The sequence below is a fragment of the Haematobia irritans genome, chromosome 1 (assembly GCF_050003625.1).
Source record: "Haematobia irritans isolate KBUSLIRL chromosome 1, ASM5000362v1, whole genome shotgun sequence".
NCBI classification, from domain to species: domain Eukaryota; kingdom Metazoa; phylum Arthropoda; class Insecta; order Diptera; family Muscidae; genus Haematobia; species Haematobia irritans.
Genome location: NC_134397.1, coordinates 183,562,001 through 183,585,203, shown reverse-complemented (window position 1 = coordinate 183,585,203; position 23,203 = coordinate 183,562,001). Strand labels below are relative to the sequence as shown.

General features: G+C 36.8%; 1 protein-coding gene across 1 annotated transcript in view; it reads left to right on the top strand.

The window, feature by feature from the left end:
* Positions 1-5,894: 5,894 nt before the first annotated feature.
* Positions 5,895-23,203, top strand: part of LOC142233506 (uncharacterized) — a 329,935-nt gene continuing 312,626 nt past the window's right edge. Inside the window, exons 1-2 of the mRNA XM_075304468.1 lie at positions 5,895-5,915; positions 5,969-6,782. Coding sequence (XP_075160583.1) covers positions 5,895-5,915; positions 5,969-6,782 — 835 coding nt within the window. The remainder of the gene's footprint in view (positions 5,916-5,968; positions 6,783-23,203) is intronic.

Here is a 23,203-nt window from a genome sequence, read left to right as displayed (position 1 = left end):
CCTAAAATTTTGTACTAATCACACAAATATAGGACCATATTGGTTCATAATTATATATAGCCCCCATACAAACTGATATTTCACTTTTGCCTCTCTTTAATCGCGCAAAAATTCATACTGATTCATATAGCTTTTTAATCTGCCTTTTTTTGTCTAATATATACCCTGTATGGACTAACTTCCAATTTAGAAGACGATGTTAGGGAGTTCTAAGATACCTTGCCAGCGGTAAGTATTACTGCAACCCAAGTAATTATTAAGTAGAAGTTTCTACGCAAACCATGGTGGAGTGTACATAAGATTCGGCCTGGCCGAACTTACGTCCGTATATACTTGTTCTTCTTAACCCTCTTATGCCCGAATTAAAATGCATGGGTCTAAAAATTTTTTATGCGCTACATATGTTAGTTTTGACTCACACATGAAATGAAAAAAAATCAAAGTCCTTGCTATCCTGGTTCTTCACATAATGCAAAACATCGCATGCCGAACAAATCAAAATAACAGGACTGAGAAGCATATAAGCACAATATTCCTATAGGCAACATTGGGCATGAAAGAATTAAATTACTTACACATTTTCTTTAACTGCCTAATCACACCAACTAACCTACCGAAACCTATTAACAGGCATTGTGGGAAACTATTCGGTGGTATCCTCATAAAATAACTGTACATGACCATTACAACCACAACTAACTAGGCACACCCACAAACCAATATTCCACTGGGTCTTAACGTCCACCATTATGAACGTATTCGTCATATCCACTGAGTCAATGTGCTCAGATCTACTTCACGTGCCAACAACAGCTAGTGTTAGTCCCTTGTCGGGCAAATAGCCCAAGAATAACCATGAAGGAAAAAAACCATCTAAACTCTCTGAGCTGAGTGAAGTGAAGTGAAATAAAACAGCAACGAAGCATCCAACCGGCAACATAATGCGATTAGTCTTGTTTCACTATGACATACTTTTAGATTTCCTAACGTTCGATTCCACAATGGGAATGTTCAAATTATGGTGAATGGCATTCAATTCACTGCCAGGATTGAAGGAGGGATGGTTGTTGAAGGGACATTCTGCAAAACATTATTTAATCTAACTGACCGCCTAGACGGCAAACAATGTTGGTCATACATGTTTGGAAGACTAAGCAACGGCAAAACATTGCAATTTATTAAAGAAAATTTTCTTGAAAATTATCAAATTTTACTTTAAAAGAAAATTCATAATTTTAGCTTTTAACGTTTTTGTCATTATCTTGAGACAACGAACTTTTAAAATTTGCGTCCCTCAGTTAAAATCGTATGTTCTTGAGGTAAAAAAAAGTATCTGAGATATTTAAATCTTGGAGTAAAGAAAAAATCTTCAAATATAAACTTATATTATTTTGAGGATTTTGCATAATTGGTTTATCCGATTCGGCTCAAAGTTGGTAAGTAATGACACTAAGAGCCAATAAACATGCCAAAGTTGGTCTCGGAATTATTATATTATATCTATATATATAAAATTCAAATTATGTTTGTTTATTTGTTTGTTTGTTTATTTGTATGTTCCGGGTTGGCGCGAAAACGGCTGAACCGATTTACTTGAAACTTTCAGAGATCGTGGGGGGCACTCATGTGCTGAAAATAGGGTACCTCATTTTTTGACATATGGTCGCGGAGAGGAACCTCCCCTTTGTCCGACTTTTTGAAAATTAGACCAAAGTTGACCGATTTGCTTGAAATTTTCATTGAAGATTGGGGTTGGCATCTAGACAAAGATCCGCTACTTTTTATTTCGATATTTGGCGGCGGAGGGGGGCCTCCCCTTTGTTCGACTTTTTTAAAGTACAGTGAAAAAACTAAAATTCTCTAAATTATCTGAGATTTATAGAAAACATGTGGTGAGGTTATGGAATTAATATGGGGTACCTGATGATTTCATATGTGGATGGGGAGGGGGACCTCCCCCTTGCCATACTTTTTGAAACTTGGAACAAAATTATGCGATTTGCTTGAAATTTTCATTGAATGTTGGGGTTGGCATCTAGACAAAAACCCGCTACATTATTTTTCGGTATTTGGTCGGGGAGGGGGACCTCCCCTTTGCCCGATTTTTTTTTTTTTTTTGAAAGTACAAACAAAACTAAACTCCCCCGACTGAAATTTTACGGAAAAAACGGGTTATGAAATTTATATCAGGTTCCTGATTTTTTAATAAAAATTAAAGGGCATAGGGAGACATCCGCTTCTCTTAAGTACATACAGAGAAACAATTAAACTTTACCGAATTACTTGAGGACTGGGGAGAGGTTACGATATTAATAGTTGATACCTGATTTTGTGATATTTGGACGGAAGAGAGGCCGCCCCTTTAGGCTTATAATTTGTTTGACATTTTCTGGGACGTTTACAAAAGATACGCTACATCACTTTTCGATATTTGGTTGGGGAGGAGGTCCTCCTCTAAAACTGCAAAAAAAAATTAAGTTTTCTTGAAATTTACAAAAGCAGTGGGGGAAGGTTATGAACGAAGAGGCAACCTTCCTTGCCCCACACTTGAAGGAAAGTTTTAAGAATTTTCAGGGAAGGTTAGGGGTGCTATTCACTACGGTGTTTGTCGATATTGTATCGGGGAAAGTGACGTCCCTTTAAAACAATAGAGCAAAATTTAAACATCGCCGATCTACTTGAAATTTACAGGGAACGTGGGAGGAGGTGATTAAATTTATACATGATTTTTAAATTAGTATATGATTTTTCGATATCTGGTTGGGGGAGGGGAAAATTGAAATAAACTTAGTCGATTTACTTCCATAGAATTTATAGGGACCATTGAGTAGTTGCGAAATTAATATAGGGTACGTGATAGTCCGATATCAGGTCGGAGTGGTGCGAAGGTGGGGAGGGCGCCCTTTTGTCCGTTTTTTTTTTTTTCTTAAATTGAAAGTAGAGGGTTGTCCATAAATGGGAACTCGGTACATAATTTTATGATTTTTGCACAGGCTTCTGCCACACTTCTTTTTAGTAAAGAACTTAAATTTACATGAAATTGGTAGCCAACGTATAGGGTACATCATTTTCCAACATTTTAGCAAATGTTAATGTGATAAAATTTTTTACTACGTTTGCTTTTTCCGATTTATTGGATAATATAGTGCTTAATTTTCAGATTTGTTGAGGAAAAGGATATCTTTCCTTGACAAACCACACTTAAAATTTACAAAAAATATAGAAGATTGTCCAACTACTTGAATACAGAACATTATTAAAAAAATTTGGAGGAAAGGGTACACCCTCTCCCGCCGTATTTATACCTATAAACGAAAAATCAAGTAGTCCGATTTGTTTAAAAGAATTCAAATCTTTTCGAATTTGTTTTCAGCACGAAGGATATAGTTGACTAAGTTAACGCAAAATGTTCCTCCAAATACGCTTCGGAAGGCGCAGCGAAGCGGGCCGGGTTACGCTAGTACTATATAAATTTTAAATTCCATAAAAAATAAATTTTATTTCCATAATTTTTTTCACAATTTTAATTCAATAGACAATTTTGTATTTTTTTATAGAAAATTTTTGTCAAAATTATACTTTTATAGAAAATTTTGTCAAACTTTTATTTCTATAGAAAATTTCGTCAAAATTTTAATTCCATAAAAATTCGTTTCCAAATTTCAATTCAATAGCAAATTTTGTAATTTTTTATATAGAAAATTTTTTCAAAATTTTACTTTTATAGAAAATTTGTCACAATCTTATTTCTATAGAAAATTTCGTCAAAATTTCATTTCTATAGAAAATTTTGTCAACATTTTAATGCTATGGAAAATTTTCTCAAAATTTTAATTCCATAAATTTTTTTTCAAAATTTTAATTCTATAGAAAATTTTGTAATTTTTATATAGAAAATTTTGTCAAAATTTTATTTCTATAGAAAATTTTGTCAAATATTTATTTCTATAGAACATTTTGTCAACATTTTATTTCTATAGAAAATTTCGTCAAAATTTTATTTCTATAGAAAATTTTGTAAGAAAAAAAAAATTTATAGAATATTTTGTCAAAATTTTATTTCTATATAAAATTTGGCAAAATTTTCTTTCCATAGAAAATTTTGTCAAAAATTTTATTTCTTTAGAAAATATTGTCAAAATTTTATTTCTATGTTATAGAAAATTTTGTCAAAATTTTATTTTTATAGAAAATTGTGTCAAAATTTTACTTTTATAGAAAATTTTGTCAAAATTTTATTTCTATAGAAAATTTTGTCAAAATTTTATTTCTATAGAAAATGTTGTCAAAATTTTATTTCTATAGAAAACATTGTCAAAATTTTCTTTCTATATAAAATTTTTTCAACATTATCTTTCTATAGAAAATTTTGTCAAAATTTTCTTTCTATAGAAAGTTTTGCCAAAATGTTCTTTCTATAGAAACTTTTGTCAAAATTTAATTTCTATATAAATTTTTGTCAAAATTTAATTTCTATAGAAAATTTTGTCAAAATTTAGTTTCTATAGAAAATTTTGTCAAAATTTTGTTTCTATAGAAAATTTTGTCAAAATTTTATTTCTATAGAAAATTTTGTCAAAATTTTAATTCTTTAGAAAATTTTGTCAAAATTTTATTTCTGTAGAAAATGTTGTCAAAATTTTGTTACCACAGAAAATGTTGTCATATTTTTATTTCTATGGAAAATTTTGTGAATATTTTATTTCTATAGAAAACTTTGTCAAAATTTTATTTCTATAGAAAATATTGTCAAAATTTTATTTCTATAGAAAATTTGTCAAAATTTTATTTCTATAGAAAATTTTGTCAAAATTTTAATTCTGTTGAAAATTTCGTCAAAATTTTCTTTCCATAGAAAATTTTGTCAAACATTTTATTTCATTTTATTTTATTAACAAAATTTTATTTCAATAGAAAATTGTGTCAATATTTTATTTCTATAGAAATTTTTGTCAGAATTTTATTTCTATAGAAAATGTTGTCAAAATTTTAATTCTATAGAATATTTTCTCAAAATTTTAATTCCATAAATTTTTTTTCAAAATATTAATTCAATAGACAATTTTTTAATTTTTTTATAGAATATTTTATCAAAATTTTACTTTTATAGAAAATTTTGTCAAAATTTTATTTCTATAAAAAAGTTCGTCAAAATTTTATTTTTATAGAAAATTTTGTCAAAATTTTATTTCTGTAGAAATTTTTGTCAAAACTTTATTTCTATAGAAAATTTTGTCAAAATTTTCTTTTTATAGAAAATTTTGTCAAAAATGTTATATCTATAGAAAATGTTGTCAAAATTTTATATCTATAGAAATTTTGTCAAAATTTTATTTTGTCAAAATTTTAGTTCTATAGAAAATTTCGTCAAAATTGTGTTTCTATAGAAAATTTTGTCAAAATTTTATTTCTATAGAAAACTTCGTCAAAATTGTGTTTCTATAGAAAATTTTTTCAAAATTTTCTTTCTGTAGAAAATTTTGTCAAAATTTTATTTCTATAGAAAATTTTGTCAAAATGTTCTTTCTATAGAAAATTTTGTCCAAAATTTTATTTCAAAATGTCAAAATTTTATTTCTATAGAAAATTTTGTCAATATTTTATTTTTATAGAAAATGTTGTCAAAATTTTGTAACCACAGAAAATGTTGTCAAAGTTTTATTTCTATAGCAAAGCTTGTAAAAATGTTATTTCTATAGAAAATGTTGTCAAAATTTTAATTCTCTAGAAAATTTAAGTATCTATTAGCTGGAAAGGAATGTTTTTCAAAATCTACCAAAACACCTATAATTCCATTAATCCATTAATCTTTCAAAAATATTTAAATTCATTTAAAAATATCTTGCGTTCCCCATGAACAAACAACAAATAATTCTAAATTATCTAATTCAATAATGTTCTTCATTTATTTCCAGGTATTTGGTATAATAGTGAAAATCGTGATTGGGTTCGTATTGCCGGCCGATAGTATCCATTACACCCTGTCAAAGGGTTAAGACACACATCACTACGCAAACCGTCATTTTCGGGCCAAGGCAACAATAGCAGCACCAGCAGTAGCAGTACCATAAACGCTTGTCCAGGACCACCACCTCCCACACCCCATTGTGTATGCCAGACAACCACACAAGCAGCCACCACAGTCACCAACACCAGTAGAAACAAAACCACCGAACCAAAAACCGCTACCACAGCATTCCTAGGCAACGAGGTTGACTCGCAGGGAGCATCAGCCACATTATCCTCCTCAATACCAGGCAATAATCCACATCCACACATCAATCAATTACAAATAAATTACTTTGAATTCCCACCGAAACCTTTGGTATTCGACGATTCCTATACACTAAAGTCTCTGTCCGCACCCTCGCTGGCCACAACAACAGCTGTAGCTTTAGCAGCAGCATCAAGTGCTGCTTGGCCACCAACATCGTCGAAGGAGAATACTTTAGCTGATTGTGGTGTGGCAACAGGCTCCTCTGCGTCAGCTAATAATTCACCCAAGAGTATATATCATTATCAGCACCACCAACATCATCATCAGAGACACCATCACAAGACCTCACAACATCACCACCAAAGGGATCTAACTTTACTGCAGCAGCAACAGCAACACCAACACAACCGTCAGCATCACCATCATCATCATCAGCAACAACATTCTCAATTGCATTACATTGTATCGCCAGGAACAGGAACATCAAGTAGCAACATGGGTCGCCGAGAGATTAAACGTTCGAACACAAGCAGTTCCACCACCAAATCATATGATAGTGGCAGTGGTAAGTAGTGCAATAAGCGATATGTGATTTTAATGACCACCAAACTTCAACCCAAATACATTCAGAGATGTTGAGGACTATTTAAGGGAAATGGTGAATTTCTTTCAATGCTTGGTACTCAGATGAAATATTGAATTGTCTCTCTATGACAAGCATATGACATCATATTTATACTCTCCCCCCAAATTTTTTCAAAAATCAATAGCAATTGTCTTTGTCCCAAAAACAGGCCCTATGCCAAATTTGAGGACTATCGGCATAAACTGCGACCTGTACTTTGACACAAAAATACATGAACAGACAGACAGACAGACAGACAGACAGACAGACAGACGGACATAGCTAAATCGACTCATAATTCAATTCTAAGACGATCGGTATACTAAACCATGGGTCTCTGACATAACCTTCTTGGCATTACATACAAATGCTCAAACTTATTATACCCTGTACCACAGTAGTGGTGAAGGGTATAATAAGGTTTTGACAAAATATTCTATAGGAATAAGATATTAACAAAATTTTCTAAAGAAATAAAATTTTGACAAAATTTTCTATGGAAATACTATTTTTGGGAAAAGTTTCTACAGAAATAAAATTTTAACAAAATTTTCTATATAAATAAAATTTTGACAAAATTTTCTATGAAAATAAAATTTTTAGAAAATTTTCGTCAGAAATAAAATTTTGACAAAATTTTCTAAAGAAACAAAAATTTCTATAGAAAAATAAAGTTTTAACCAAATAGTCTATAGAAAAGTAAAGTTTTGACAAAATATTCTATAAGAATAAAATTTTGACAAAATAGTCCATAGGAATTTTAACAACATTTTCCATGGAAATAAAATTTTGACAAAATGTTCTATAGGAATAAAATTTTGACAAAATATTTGATTTTGGTAAAATATTTGACAAAATAATCTATAGGAATAAGATTTTGACAACATTTTCTAAAGAAATAAAATTTTGACAAAATATTCTATAGAAATAAAATTTTGACAAAATTTTCTATAAAAATAATATTTTGATAAAATTTTCTAGAGAAATAAAAAATGTTGATAAAATTTTCTAAAGAAATATAATTTTAACAACATTTTCTATGGAAATAAAATTTTGACAAAATATTCTATAGAAATAAATGTTTGGCAAAATTTTCTATAGAAATTAAATTTTGGCAAAATTTTCTACAGAAATAAAATTTTGACAAAATTCTCTGTAAAAATAATATTTTGATAAAATTTTCTATAGAAATAAAATTTTGATAAAACTTTCTATAGAAATATTATTTTAACAAAACTCTCAATAAAAATAATATTTAGATAAAATTTTCTACAGAAATGAAATTTTGACAAAATTTTCTATAGAAATACAATTTTCACAAAATTTTCTATAAAAATAAAATTGTGACAACATTTTCTATAGCACTAAAATTTTCTATGAAAATAAAGATTGGACAAAATTTTCTATAGAATTAAAATTTTCTTTGACAAAATTTTAACAAAGTTTTCTATAGAATTAAAATTTTAACAAAATTTTCTGTAGAAATAAAATTTTTACAAAATCTTCTACCGAAATAAATTTTTGACAAAATTTTCTATAAAAATAAAATGTTGACAAAATTTTCTATAGAAATAAAATTTTGACACAATTATATATTGAAAAAAAATTTTTAGAAAAATTTTTACAGAAATAATATAATAAAATTTTGATAAAATTTTCAATAGAAATATTATTTTAACAAAACTCTCCATAAAAATAATATTTTGATAAAATTTTCTACAGAAATAAAGTTTTGACGAAATTTTCTATAGAAAAAAATTGTGACAAAATTTTCCATAGAAATCAAATTTTGACACAATTCTCTATAAAAATAAAATTTTTAGAAAATTTTTTACAGAAATAAAATTTTGACAAAATTTTCTAAAGAAACAAAAATTTTGACAAAATATTTAATAGAAATAAAACTTTAACAACATTTGCTATAAAAATAAAATTGTGACAACATTTTCTATAGAACTAAAATTTTCTATGAAAATAAAGATTGGACAAAGTTTTTTATAGAATTAAAATTTTCTTTTGACAACATTTTAACAAAGTTTTCTACAGAAATAAAATTTTAACAAAATTTTCTATAGAAATAAATTTTTTACAAAATTTTCTACCAAAATAAATGTTTGACAAAATTTTCTATAAAAATAAAATGTTGACAAAATTTTCTATAGAAATAAAATTTTGACAAAATTTTCTATAGAAATAAAGTATTGACGAAATTTTCTATAGAAATAACATTTTGACAAAATTTTATATAGAAATCAAATTTTGACACAATTCTCTATAGAAATAAAAATTTTGGAAAATTTTTTACAGAAATAAAATTTTGACAAAAATTTCTAAAGAAACAAAAATTTTGAAAAAATGTTCAATAGAAATAAAATTTTAACAAAATTTTCTATAAAAATAAAATTGTGGCAACATTTTCTATAGAACTAAAATTTTCTATGAAAATAAAGATTGGACAAAATTTTCTATAGAATTAAAATTTTCTTTTGACAAAATTTTAACAAAGTTTTCTATAGAAATAAAATTTTCCATTTGTTTTGTTTTGTTATTGTTGGTTTTGTTCTTTAAGCATTGTTGTTATTTTTTTTATTTCAGCTTAAAACCATACATTGACTAAACTACAAGAGTAGCTTAACCAACAGAGGAAAAGAATGTTTGTCAAATTTATTTGGGCAAAGCCCTATAGACTGCAAGATGGTTGGATGGACGCACGTTTCGGAATTACCACATTCCTCATCAGCATCCTCTACTTGCAGCAAAACTATCAACCAATTATCAGAATAAATTCAGGCAGTTTATTAAACCCAACAAAAACCACACTTGAACCCTCCGAAAAAAGGTTTTACATTGATAGCCGGCTTATGCCGAAATAAATTCGAAACAAACATATCTCTTTTCCTATGCCACTGTCAAATCATCGATTTGAATTCACATGGCTGGGTTTATTTTGAGCGTGCCTCCTCTTCTTTTTCCATTTGTTTTGTTTTGTTATTGTGGGTGAAATAAAAAAACAACAACAATGCTTAAAGAACAAAACCAACAATAACAAAACAAAACAAATGGAAAAAGAAGAGGAGGCACGCTCAAAATAAACCCAGCCATGTGAATTCAAATCGATGATTTGACAGTGGCATAGGAAAAGAGATATGTTTGTTTCGAATTTATTTCGGCATAAGCCGGCTATCAATGTAAAACCTTTTTTCGGAGGGTTCAAGTGTGGTTTTTGTTGGGTTTAATAAACTGCCTGAATTTATTCTGATAATTGGTTGATAGTTTTGCTGCAAGTAGAGGATGCTGATGAGGAATGTGGTAATTCCGAAACGTGCGTCCATCCAACCATCTTGCAGTCTATAGGGCTTTGCCCAAATAAATTTGACAAACATTCTTTTCCTATGTTGGTTAAGCTACTCTTGTAGTTTAGTCAATGTATGGTTTTAAGCTGAAATAAAAAAACAACAACAATGCTTAAAGAACAAAACCAACAATAACAAAACAAAACAAAAAATTTTCTATAGATATAAAATTTTTACAAAATTTTCTACCGGCATAAATTTTTGACAAAATTTTCTATAAAAACAAAATGTTGGAAAATTTTTCTATAGAAATAAAATTTTGACAAAATTATCTATTAATCTTTTGACAAAATTTTCTATAGAAATAATATTTTGACAAAATTTTCTATAGAAATAAAATGTTGACAAAATTTTCTATAGAAATAAAATATTGACAAATGTTGATTGCGACATATCAGTCTCCTTGTTTCATGATTCCATATTATTAGCAAGCGGTAAAGTGTGTCACCATCCCCATACCATCAGTCTTCCCAATACATGTTTAACGGTTTGCTTGACGTGGTATGTTTGGACACTTTGTCATTACCAGGTCATTACGAGTAATGTGCTTTTGCAACGGATGGAAAGGCGAACGCTAATAATTGACCCTACAACATTGTAATATGATGAAAAACTCATTACCGAAGATCACAAGGTTCACTATTTGATCATTGTTGTCCATTCCATTCCATTAGCTAATACTAGAGGTGTGCGCGTGACTGAAATTTCTCTCACACTCACGCACATTCACGAAGCAAAATGTTTATTGACGCACGCTCACGCACGATACGTGTGGCAGCTGATCCCACTCACGCACATTCACGAAATGAAAACAAGTACTCACGCATAGTCACGCATGAACTACTTTTAAGAACTCACGCACGATTCACGAAAATTCGCGTGATTTACGATAAATTCACGAGACTCACGACAATTTCCAAGCGGAAATCATTAAAGCTAATAAAATTCAAAAATAGAATGTAGTTCGAGAGCTAAACTAATTTCAGTTAACATACGAGTATGAATTAAATCTTAATTTTTTTGTGAGCGTGATTTTGCAGAAATTGTGTTCACGCACATTCACGAACCTATTTTATTTCTCACGCACGACATATTTATTTTAGTCCCATTCACGCACGTTCACGAGAGTTGCTTTGGATTTTGTTCACGACTCACATGATTCACGTGTGAATCACCCGTATCACGCGCACACCTCTAGCTAAGACCATGGCAATATGAAGTCACACATTAATTACATAATGGAAATACTCATCATTTGTCACTTTCCACATTTTGCAACTCAAACGCAAGTTCAAACAAAGCCCAAAAGGCATCACTGTGTTTGGCCTTTGGCATTTTCCAATTATACTCTTGAATTTGCAAATTCTTTCATTCAAAAAATTGATGTCAGCTGACTTTGTATTGTGTTGCTATTGTTGTTGTTGTTGTTGCAAACAAGACACCAATAGCAACAGCAACAACTACAACAATTTTGACGACATAATGACCCTTTATTGAACATTGCGCAAAATAGATCAATAAATCACAAAAGGGAAATTGAGAAAATTGTTGGGCACACATACAATATGTGTGTGTGTGTGTAAGTGTGTCTGTATGGATGGATGGTTCTGACAAATGCATTGACACAGATAGGCTGTGCACAAGGCAGGCCGACTTTGATAGATGACAATCACAAACATCCACCCATACACACACACTCACACACGCAAAATGACAATGAGGGAGTGACAGCGATAATGCTGTCATTCATTTTGACATAATAGAAAACTCATTATGATAGATGTCCTCTTAGAACAAAAATGTGTGTGAGTGTGTGTAAGTGAATGAATGACTCTGTATAAGAGAAAGCAGCATTGTTATGAACAGTGTTACCCTATTAGCAATTTTGCAGCTAAATTTAACAACTTTTTTGTATTTAGCCGAACACCATATTTTAATTAATTTTTAAGAACAAAAGGAGATTTAATCGATTGCAGATTTTTTAAAATTTTCAATTCGATTTTCCATAAAAATGCCAGATGTCAAATATCAAGAACATAGACTTCGAGCATTGTGTGAAATTTTTTAAAGAGAAATTTGTTTAAACAACGATCGTTGGATCGACTATGAATATTACCACTACCAAGATTATATTTTATTTATAGGATTTAAGACCAATATACGATCCATGCTTGTCAACGGAGTGACAACGTTAGTGTACACCCATTCCATGGTGGAAGGTGGGTGGTGACAATGGACTGGAATTTGGATTTGAATTTGGTCTTCTCTGATGAGAAGTAGTTTCAAATATAGCAGTTTGTGAACAAACAAAATTATCGAATTTTCTTGAAAAAGAGTTCAGCTGAAAATTTACACCTTCGTTTGACTAACTCAAGCGCCGACGATGGTTGTTGTTGTGTTATCAGCCATTTCGAGTTGTGATGTTGATACATTAGCTTGCATCCAGATCGAGGAACTCTGCGACTAAGATAGGTTAGGTTAGGTAGGTGGCAGCCCGATGTATCAGGTTCACTTAGACTATTCAGTCCATTGTGATACCACATTGGTGAACTTCTCTCTTATCACTGAGTGTTACCGGATTCCATGTTAAGCTCAATGACAAGGGACCTCCTTTCTATAGCCGAGTCCGAACGGCGTTCCACATTGCAGTGAAACCACTTAGAGAAGCTTTGAAACATTCAGAAATGTCACCAGCATTAGGTTAGGTGACAGCCCGATGTATCAGGCTCACTTAGACTATTCAGTCCATTGTGATACCACATTGGTGAACTTCTCTCTTATCACTGAGTGCTGCCCGATTCCATGTTAAGCTCAATGACAAGGGACCTCCTTTTTATAGCCGAGTCCGAACGGCGTTCCACATTTCAGTGAAACCACTTAGAAAAGCTTTGAAACCCTCAGAAGTGTCAGCAGCATTACTGAGGTGGGATAATCCACCGCTGAAAAACTGTTTGGTGTTCGGTCGAAGCAGGAATCGAACCCACGACCTTGTGTATGCAAGGCGGGCATGCTAACCATTGCACCACGGTGGGTCACCAGCATTACTGAGGTGGGATAATCCACCGCTGAAAAACTTTTTTGGTGTTCGGTCGAAGCAGAAATCGAACCCACGACCTTGTGTATGCAAGGCAGGCATGCTAACCATTGCACTACGGTGGCTCCCCTGCGAGTAAGATGGGATGCATTCAGAGTCATCTGGTGGTGAGAGGAGGGTTTGATTGGGCAAGCGAAAAGGTGTTGTGTTTCATGCGTCCCTTGATTACAGATGGGACAAACCGCTTCAGCTACAGTATCCTCATGAATCCTGTTCAGACCTGCCTGGTATACTGTATGATCTAGAGGCTATCCTCAGTACCGCTGGATCTCGCGCTCTATATAATGTAGATCAAATCTTACATTTCTGGGTGGTTGTCTGCTATGATTACCGCCATAACAATCCAGAAGATGCTGCTTTGACAACGTATAATTGCTTCTAGGCACTGGGAGGATCTTGGTCTTCACATAAAGCTGATCCAAGGGTGTACTGCGGAGACATCCTGTTGCAGTTCTAAAGGCAGCGTTCAGACCCTTGATAACATGCGGGGCTATACGCGGCTATAAATCGTTGACAGGAAGGAATTGAGGTGGCTGCACTTGACTGATCTTAGTTAGGCCAAAGCTACCCTAGTCCGCCGACGAAGGTCTCTTTCCTCTGGTGCAATTAGTGTCAAAATTTGACGTCTGTAAGTCATTTAGTTTGTGCGATAGAGCGTCTTTTGTGAGGCAACTTTTGTTTTTGTGACAAAAATGGAAAAGAGGAATTTCATGTTTTGATAAAATGCTGTTTTCTAAAGGGAACAAATACGGGGGAAGCAAAAACTTGGCTTGATAATGAAATTCCGGACTCTGCCCAAGGGAAATCAACAATAATTGATTGGTATGCAAAATTCAAGCGTGGTGAAATGAGCACGTAGGACGGTGAACGCAGTGGACGCCCGAAAGAGGTGGTTACCGACGAAAACATCAAAAAAATCCACAACATGATTTTGATTGACCGTAAAATGAAGTTGATCGAGATAGCAGAGGCCTAAAAGATATCAAAGGAACGTGTTGGTCATATCATTCATCAATATTTGGATATGCGGAAGCTCTGTGCAAAATGGGTGCCGCGCGAGCTCACATTTGACCAAAAACAACAACATGTTGATTGTTGTTGTTGTTGTAACAGTTTATTGTGATCTCATCCATTTCATGTTATACGCTTGGTACATCAGCTTGTTGGCAGATCAAGGAACTCTGCGACTAAGATGGGGTGTGTCCAGAGTGATCTGGTGGTAAGTCGGGTTGGTTTGGCTGGGCAAGAGAAAAGATGACGCGTGTCGTGTGGCCCTTGGTTGCAAATTGGACAAACGTCAGCTACGCTGCTATCAATCACCGATAAGTAGGAATTGAGGCGGCTGCACTTGCCTGATCTTAATTGGGCCAAAACTACCCTAGTCTGCCGTGGGAGGTCTCTTTCCTCCGGTGCTATGGGCGGTGGTCGGACTCCAAGAACAGGATTAACCTTGTAGCTTCTCACCGCTTCAGCTACAGTATCCTCATGAATCCTGTTCAAACCTGCCTGGTACGCTGCTTGATCTAGAGGCTCTCTTTTATAGCGCTGGATCTCGCGCTCTAGATTATGTATATCAACCCTTACGTTCCTGGGTGGTGGTTGTGTATCCATAAGATGGTGGTTTGGATGATTACTGCGATAACAACCCAGGAGATACTGCTTTGACAACATGTAGTTGTGTCTTCGCACAGGGATGATCTTTGTCTCCACATAAAGGTGATCCAGGGGTGTGCTGCGGAGACACCCAGTCGCAGTTCTAAGAGCAGCGTTCTGGCAGGTTTGTATGTTATTCCACTGCGTATCACTGGTCTGCGGTGTCCACACTGGCGCTGCATAGTTTACCACTGACCGGCCAATTGCCTTATAAGTAGTTAGCAAGGTTTCTTTGTCCGCACCCCAAGTACTGCCGGCTAGTGACTTGAGGACCTTGTTTCTACCACGGAGCTTATTACAAATTGCAGTGGCATGGGCAGATGACCTAAAAAGGCTGTCGAATGTGACCCCAAGAATCTTGGGGTAATTTGTGGTCGGAATTATTACTCCATCGACTCTGATATTCAACTGCCTGCGCACTTCTGCCGTCCATGTAGTAAATAGTGTGGCTGAGGATTTGGTGGGGGATATCCTCAAGTTTCTCGCAGTGAAATAACTGGTAAGATTAGCTATGTAGACGTTCAACCGATCGCAAATGTCATCAACATTGGGCCCAGATGCCAAGATTGTACAGTCATCCGCATATGATACAATCTCGACGCCGTCAGGAGGGGGTGGAATCGAGGACATGTAGAGGTTAAACAGTGCCGGAGATATCACCCCACCTTGGGGAACTCCCTGTTTAACTCTACGCGGTCTTGACTTTCTGTCCCTGAATTCCACGTACGACTGGCGTCCACACATATAATTCAGCACCCAACGCTTCGCTCCTGCCGGTAGGGACGTATTCTCGATGTCCTCAAATAATGTGGCATGGTTGACCGTATCGAATGCTTTCGATAGGTCAAGCGCCACGAGGACCGTCCTGTGACACGGCCTGGGCTGGTTAAGTCCCTTATTAATATGTGTCGAAATGGCATGTAAGGCTGTTGTCGTACTATGTACCTTACGGAATCCATGTTGATGGTGGGCAGCTGGAAAATTCTCCACAAGGCTGGGGAGGAGTAATGCCTCAAGTGTCTTGGCTACTGGCGACAGAGGGGATATCGGTCTGTACGATTCACCTTTGCTCGAATCTTTGCCCGGTTTCAGTAGTGGAATCACCCTTCCCATTTTCCAGACATCGGGTATAATGTGTGATTCCAAAGACAAATTGACGAGTCTGGTCAGGTACTCAACTCCCAGTATTCCCAGATGCTTCAGCATTAGCATTGAAATTCCGTCAGGGCCCAGCGCCTTAGATGGTTTCGCGCTGTTGATGACATTGGTAACTTCGGCTGCAGTAAATTGTGGTGTGTCATCGGCTCGGAGACCACGTACACGACGGGTGGCTCTCCTTTTCGCTCTATCACTCTCGGGATGCTCGACAAACTGTCGGTTGAAGTATTTGGCGCACCTCTTCGGATCAGTCACAGTCACGTCGCCAAATGTGACTGAAATCCCATCATCCCTTGTGGAGGGGTTCGAGAGGGCTCTAACTGTTGACCACAATTTACCAGTTCCTGTTCCTAAGTTACATTGCTTCAGGTGCTCTAACCAAGTGTTCCGCTTGTGCTCGTCGACTATCTTACTAATCTCTAGATTTAGTTCTCTGATTCTAGGATCAGCAGGGTTAGCACGACGGCGTTCATCACGCTCGTCTGCGAGTCCCGCCGCTTCGGCTGGGAAGTTGGGCCTCACCTGGGCAATTCGACCAGCGGGTATGAAGCGAGCGGCTGCTGCGTTGATGATGTCCCGGAACTCCCTCTGGGCAACATGAACATGTGAGGGGGACGGGAGCTCACTGAAGCGGCGATCGGTGTATTCTCTGAAGCCTTCCCAGTTGGCTTTCTTTTGATTAATAAACGTCCGGCGTTCAGAGGTTATGAAATCGGAGGGTCGGTTGATGGTGAGAATTATGGGGAGGTGGTCCGAACCCAATGAAATGACGGGTTGCCAGGAGACGTCATTTATCAGACCAGGCGATGCTAACGATAAGTCTGGCGAACTGCTGCAGTCACCCATAATTCTCGTGGGGGCCTCTTCGTTCACCGTGCAAAATGTGGAGTCGTCTATCTGCTCTGCCAAAGCTATGCCCCTCTGGTCATTACCCAGGAGAGAATGCCAAAGTTCATGGTGGGCATTAAAATCTCCTAGAACCAATCGGTTATGCCCGCTCAACAACCACTCAATGTTTGGGCTATAACCAGGAGCACAGCTACCAACCGGCGGTATGTACACATTGTATAGCTCTATCTCGGCAGCCCCACACTTAACTGCTACCCCCATACATTCCATGTACGGGTCATTAGTGTCTAGCACAAGCGTGATAGGTCTATACTGCACGGAACGGTGTAATATGAAAGCCAGGCCACCACCTCCATTTCTTGTGCGATCCTTCCGTAGGACATTGTACCCATCACAATGTCGTAGGCTGCAGGTGGGATTCAGCTTTGTTTCCTGGATCGCCGCGACCCTTATCCTTTTCCGATTCATAAAGTCTACGATCTCACTAATCTTACCACGGAGCCCGTTGCAATTAAATTGCAAAAATGATGCACTCTCCGGAACTGGTACAACAATATTCGGTGTAAGATGCTGCGGCGGAGAATATTGTTGTGCGGGAGAAGTCGGTGGGGTCACATAATCAGATGACCCACTGCTGCTGTCATTGGCACAGCATCCTGCCACGAAGTCAGTTTGACTATACTCCCGCAGCGATGTTAGGCCGGAGCAATTCCGGAAGTGCACCCATTCCATGCACCGGTTACACCTCACCGAAACCGAGCGATGGTGAATTCGATTTCGGCAGACGGCACAGTACCATGGTCCGGGGTTTTCCTCTATCCCGGCTCGGACCAAAAGCAGGCGGAGAAGGCTCCCCGGGATGCACCTTCTCCAACACGAAAAAATGGACGAGACAACACGTAAACTGAGGTGGCAGCCGCTGGCCGATGGCTGGTATCCATCGGGTCAATCCGGTGCGTAGAACCCGCCGCCGTGGGATTGACAACATGTTGATGATTCGGAGCGGTGTTTGCAGCTGTTAACTTGTAATACACCCGAGTTTTTCCGTCGATATGTTACAATGGATGAAACATGGCTCCATCACTACACTCCTGAGTCCAATCGACAGTTGGCTGAGTGGACAGCGACCGGTGAACCGTCTCCGAAGCGTGGAAAGACTCAAAAGTCCGCTGGCAAAGTAATGGCCTCTGTTTTTTGGGATGCGCATGGAATAATTTTTATCGATTATCTTGAGAAGGGAAAAAACCATCAACAGTGACTATTATATGACGTTATTGGAGCGTTTGAAGGTCGAAATCGCGGCAAAACGGCCCCATATGAAGAAGAAAAAAAGTGTTGTACTACCAAGACAACGCACCGTGCCACAAGTCATTGAGAACGATGGCAAAAATTCATGAATTGGGCTTCGAATTGCTTCTCCAGATCTTGCCCCCAGCGACTTTTTCTTATTCTCAGACCTCAAAAGGATGTTCGCAGGGAAAAAATTTGGCTGCAATGAAGCGTTGATCGCCGAAACTGAGGCCTATTTTGAGGCAAAACCGAAGGAGTACCACCAAAATGGTATCAAAAAATGGAAACGTCGTTATAATCGTTGTATCGCTCTTGAAGGGAACTCTGTTGAATAATAAAAACCAAATTTTGACAAAGAAAATGTGTTTTTCTTTGTTAGACCGGGGACTTATCAGCCAACCTGTTACTGCGGAGACATCCTATCGCACTCCTATGGACAGCATTCTGACAAGTCTGTATGTTATTCCACTGCGTATCACTTGTCTGAGGTTTCCACACAAGCCTTATAGGTAGTCAGCAAGGTTGGTTTGTAGGTACCCCAAGCACAGCAAGCAATCAACTTGCCAGTGTTTCTACCGCGGACGACTTGAAAAGACTGCTGAATTTGATCACGATAGTGTAGTTAAAGATTAGGTGGCGGATATCCTTGAGTTATCCTGTAGCAGTGAAATAACTGGTAATATCGGGCAGGTAAACTTTTAATCGATCATAGATGCCATCACCAATCGGCCCATTTGCCACGATTGTACCGTCGTCCGCATATGATATAATCTCGACGCCGTCAAGAGGGGTGGAAAAGAGGATAGGTAGAGATTGAAATATGCTTTGTTAGACCGGGGACTTATCAGCCAACCTGTTACTGCGAAGACATCCTATCGCACTCCTAAGGACAGCATTCTGACAAGTCTGTATGTTATTCCACTGCGTATCACTTGTCTGAGGTTTCCACACAAGCCTTATAGGTAGTCAGCAAGGTTGGTTTGTAGGTACCCCAAGCACAGCAAGCAATCAACTTGCCAGTGTTTCTACCGCGGACGACTTGAAAAGACTGCTGAATTTGATCACGATAGTGTAGTTAAAGATTAGGTGGCGGATATCCTTGAGTTATCCTGTAGCAGTGAAATAACTGGTAATATCGGCCAGGTAACCTTTTAATCGATCGTAGATGCCAACACCAATCGGCCCAGATGCCATGATTGTACAGACGTCCGCATATGATATAATCTCGACGCCGCCAAGGGGGGTGGAATAGAGGATAGGTAGAGATTGAAATATGCTGGATATAACGTCCCACCGTGGTGCAATGGTTAGCATGCCCGCCTTGCATACACAAGGTCGTGGTTTCGATTCCTGCTTCGACCGAACACCAAAAAGTTTTTCAGCGGTGGATTATCCCACCTCAGTAATGATGGTGACATTTCTGAGGGTTTCAAATCTTCTCTAAGTGGTTTCACTGCAATGTGGAACGCCGTTCGGACTCGGCTATAAAAAGGAGGTCCCTTGTCATTGAGCTTAACATGGAATCGGGCAGCACTCAGTGATAAGAGAGAAGTTCACCAATGTGGTATCACAATGGACTGAATAGTCTAAGTGAGCCTGATACATCGGGCTGCCACCTAACCTAACGTCCCACCTTGACTTCTTATTCCTAAATTACACATAAATATTTTAGGATCCAACGTTTGGTTCCTGATGGTTGGAAGGTATTATTGAAGTCCTCAAACAGCCTGGGGTATGGTTGAACGTATCGAATGCTTTCTATAGGTTAAGCGCTGGGAGGACCGTACTAGGGCTGATTTATTCCGCTATTTATGTGTCATGAAATAACTTACAAAGCTGTCGTTGTGCTATGTATTTTGCAGAATCTGTGATAATGACTGGAAACTGAAAAATTCTCCACAGGGCTGGAGAGGAATAATGCCTCAAGAATCTTGGCTTCTGGCGAAATGAGGGAAATTGGTCTGTACGATTCAGCCTTGCTGGAGTCTTTGCCAGGGTTCCGTAGTAGAATCACCCGTGATAATGGTTGGAAGCTGAAAAATTCTCCACAGTGCTGGAGAGGAATAATGTCTCAAGTCTCTTGGCTTCTGGCGAAAGGTGGGAAATCGAGGGTCTGTACGATTCAGTCTTGCTGGAGTCTTTGCCTGGGTTCAGTTGTCGAAAAACCCTATCCATTTTTCAGACATCGGGTATAATAAGTGATTCCAAAGGCAAATTGAAGAGTCTGGTCAAATACTCAGTATCTCCAAATTCTTCAGAATTATGTTAGCATAAAAACTCCGTTGCGGCCCAGCGTCATGGATGGTCTCGATCTATTAATGAGCGCCGATGGTAATGATGTGGGCCTCGGATATTCACTCGTATTGATTGACAGTGTGGTCAAAATAAATGCCGAATATTATTTGGAAAATGTACTAAACACAATATTAAAGCCTTCGGCAGACAAACAATTCTGCTGCAGACCATGGAAATTCCAACAGGACTCAGCACCATCATACATATCAGGTTTTAACCAAAATTAGCCTTTAAGGGAGGTTCCTCGTTTATTCATTTATATCGCTCAATGGACGGTATTTCCAAATGCCCATACATAGCCACTTTCATGTAGCGTGTGACGGCTTTGTCAGCCGTCTAAAGGTCATTATCCGTACTAAAAGAACACTCAGAAATGTCACCAGCAAAACTGATCGAGTATAATCCGCCCCTAAAAAACTTTTTGGTATTCGGCCGAAGTAGCGATTAAACCCACCACGCATCGTACGCAGGGAGGGCATGCTAACAATTGCATCACGGTAGCCGGATTGGATGTACTTCCCTGTCCCAGCTGGCTGACTATTAGTCTAAATGGGTTGGTTTATAAGAGGGCTTTTGTATGGTTGTTAGAATCCATATACTTCGCTCCTCCAAAAGGCTCCGGAACTTAAATGTGGAAATGGGGTTTTATGGGGATAATTTATGTAGGGAAGATATCGGAATTTTAACAAATGGACGGACAGTGATTAACATGTTACTAGGACAAAGAACATTTTATGCACGCAGAGAAGGAATATGATCACCTCAAACATGTTTCAAGAGCAAAATGTTATTTTTGTATGGTGACCATGTAACATGTTTGTCACTAAAATGTTATTTTCTCGTCAAATATAACCTGCTTGCCGAAATCAGATACATGATTTCCCAGAAAATAACATGGTTGCGAAAACCATGTTACATGGTCACCACCCAAAAAAAAAAACATTTTGCTCTTAAAACATGTTTGAGGTGATCATATTCCTTCACTGGGTGTGGGTTCTGAGAAATCAATATTTCGAGGCGTTAAAAACGGAATGACAAAATTAGTCTTATTAGCAGTTCTTAAATTTAGCATTATTTTTTGACATTTTAATACTTGTTTAGTAGTTGTCTAATCATGATTTAGCTATGGCCACACTGCCTACGAAGAATGAGCATCTTTCTGTGTATATGTCTGTGTCTGTGTGTTATACATTGCCATGAGGATGATGACAAAAACAGAAATGCTAGCGACAAATACAATAGAAATTTTGTGTTAGTACTTGAGAGTTATCCAAAGTTAAGAGAGAGAGAGAGCTAACAAGGGTAGAATGTAATTGCATGTGTCAATATAATGTGAACATCGAGTGCTATTGTTGTTATGGCATACAAAGGAATCAATGTTTTTGCACGCACACATTTCATATGTTCGGTTAAAGTTCAAATTTAAGAACTTAACCTTAATGAATGGAAATATATTTTATAGAAAATAAACTAAGATGGCTGTGGAGTCGGAGTCTGAAGATTTTGTTGGAGTCGAAGTCGGCGCTCATAGGGGGAAAATCACAAAAAAAGGAGGTTAATTGAAAAATTACATTTTTGTTTTTTGAAAAATACTTAAGATCCGATAAAAGTACATAAAATTATACATGGCTACTGAAAATTTGAATGACATATGTTGTTTACTTGTCAAGCTGCATTATGTTACAGTTAAGCAATTTTTGAGCTAAAGGGTGATACGGTCAAAATTTCAAATTCAATATAAACTTGACGTATTTCTTTCAATTTTGCATTTAAAAAACCTGAACACCCCTCATTTTGAAGGTGTGTGTGTGTAGAATGTTGCTCCTATTTTGATTTTGGAATTCACTTTTCAGTTGTCAAAATGCCGTCCAAGCAAGAAGAGCAGCGTATCAAAATTTTGCTCGCGCATCAAGAAAATCCGAGCTACTCGCACGCAAAGCTGGCAAAATAGTTAAATGATGCCAACTCAACCGTTACAAATGTAATTAAAGTGTTTGGGGAACGGAAAGTCTGGATCGGGGGGAAATCGAAAACCGGAAGCCGCTGAGACGACAAAGAGAGTTGCCGGTAGTTTCAAGCGAAACCCTAACCTCTCTCCGAGATGCCGCAAATAAGCTGGATTTATCGTCTACAACCGTGCATCGAGCCAAAAAACGAGCCGGACTATCGACTTACAAGAAGGTAGTGACTCCAAATCGCGATGATAAACAAAATACGACGGCCAAAGCGCGATCCCGGAGGCTGTACACGACGATGCTGACGAAGTTTGACTGCGTGGTAATGGACGACGAAACCTACGTCAAAGCCGACTACAAACAGCTTCCGGGACAGGAGTTTTATACGGCAAAAGGAAGGGGAAAGGTAGCAGATATTTTCAAGCACATAAAAATGTCAAAGTTCGCAAAGAAATATCTGGTTTGGCAAGCCATCTGTACCTGTGGCTTGAAAAGCAGCATTTTCATAGCTTCCGGGACTGTCAACCAAGAAATTTACGTGAAAGAGTGTTTGAATAAACGTCTGCTGCCTTTCCTGAAGAAACACGGTTGTTCCGTACTGTTGTGGCCGGATTTGGCATCTTGCCATTACGGAAAAAAGGCCATGGAGTGGTACGCCGCCAACAACGTGCAGGTGGTTCCCAAGGACAAGAACCCTCCCAACACGCCAGAGCT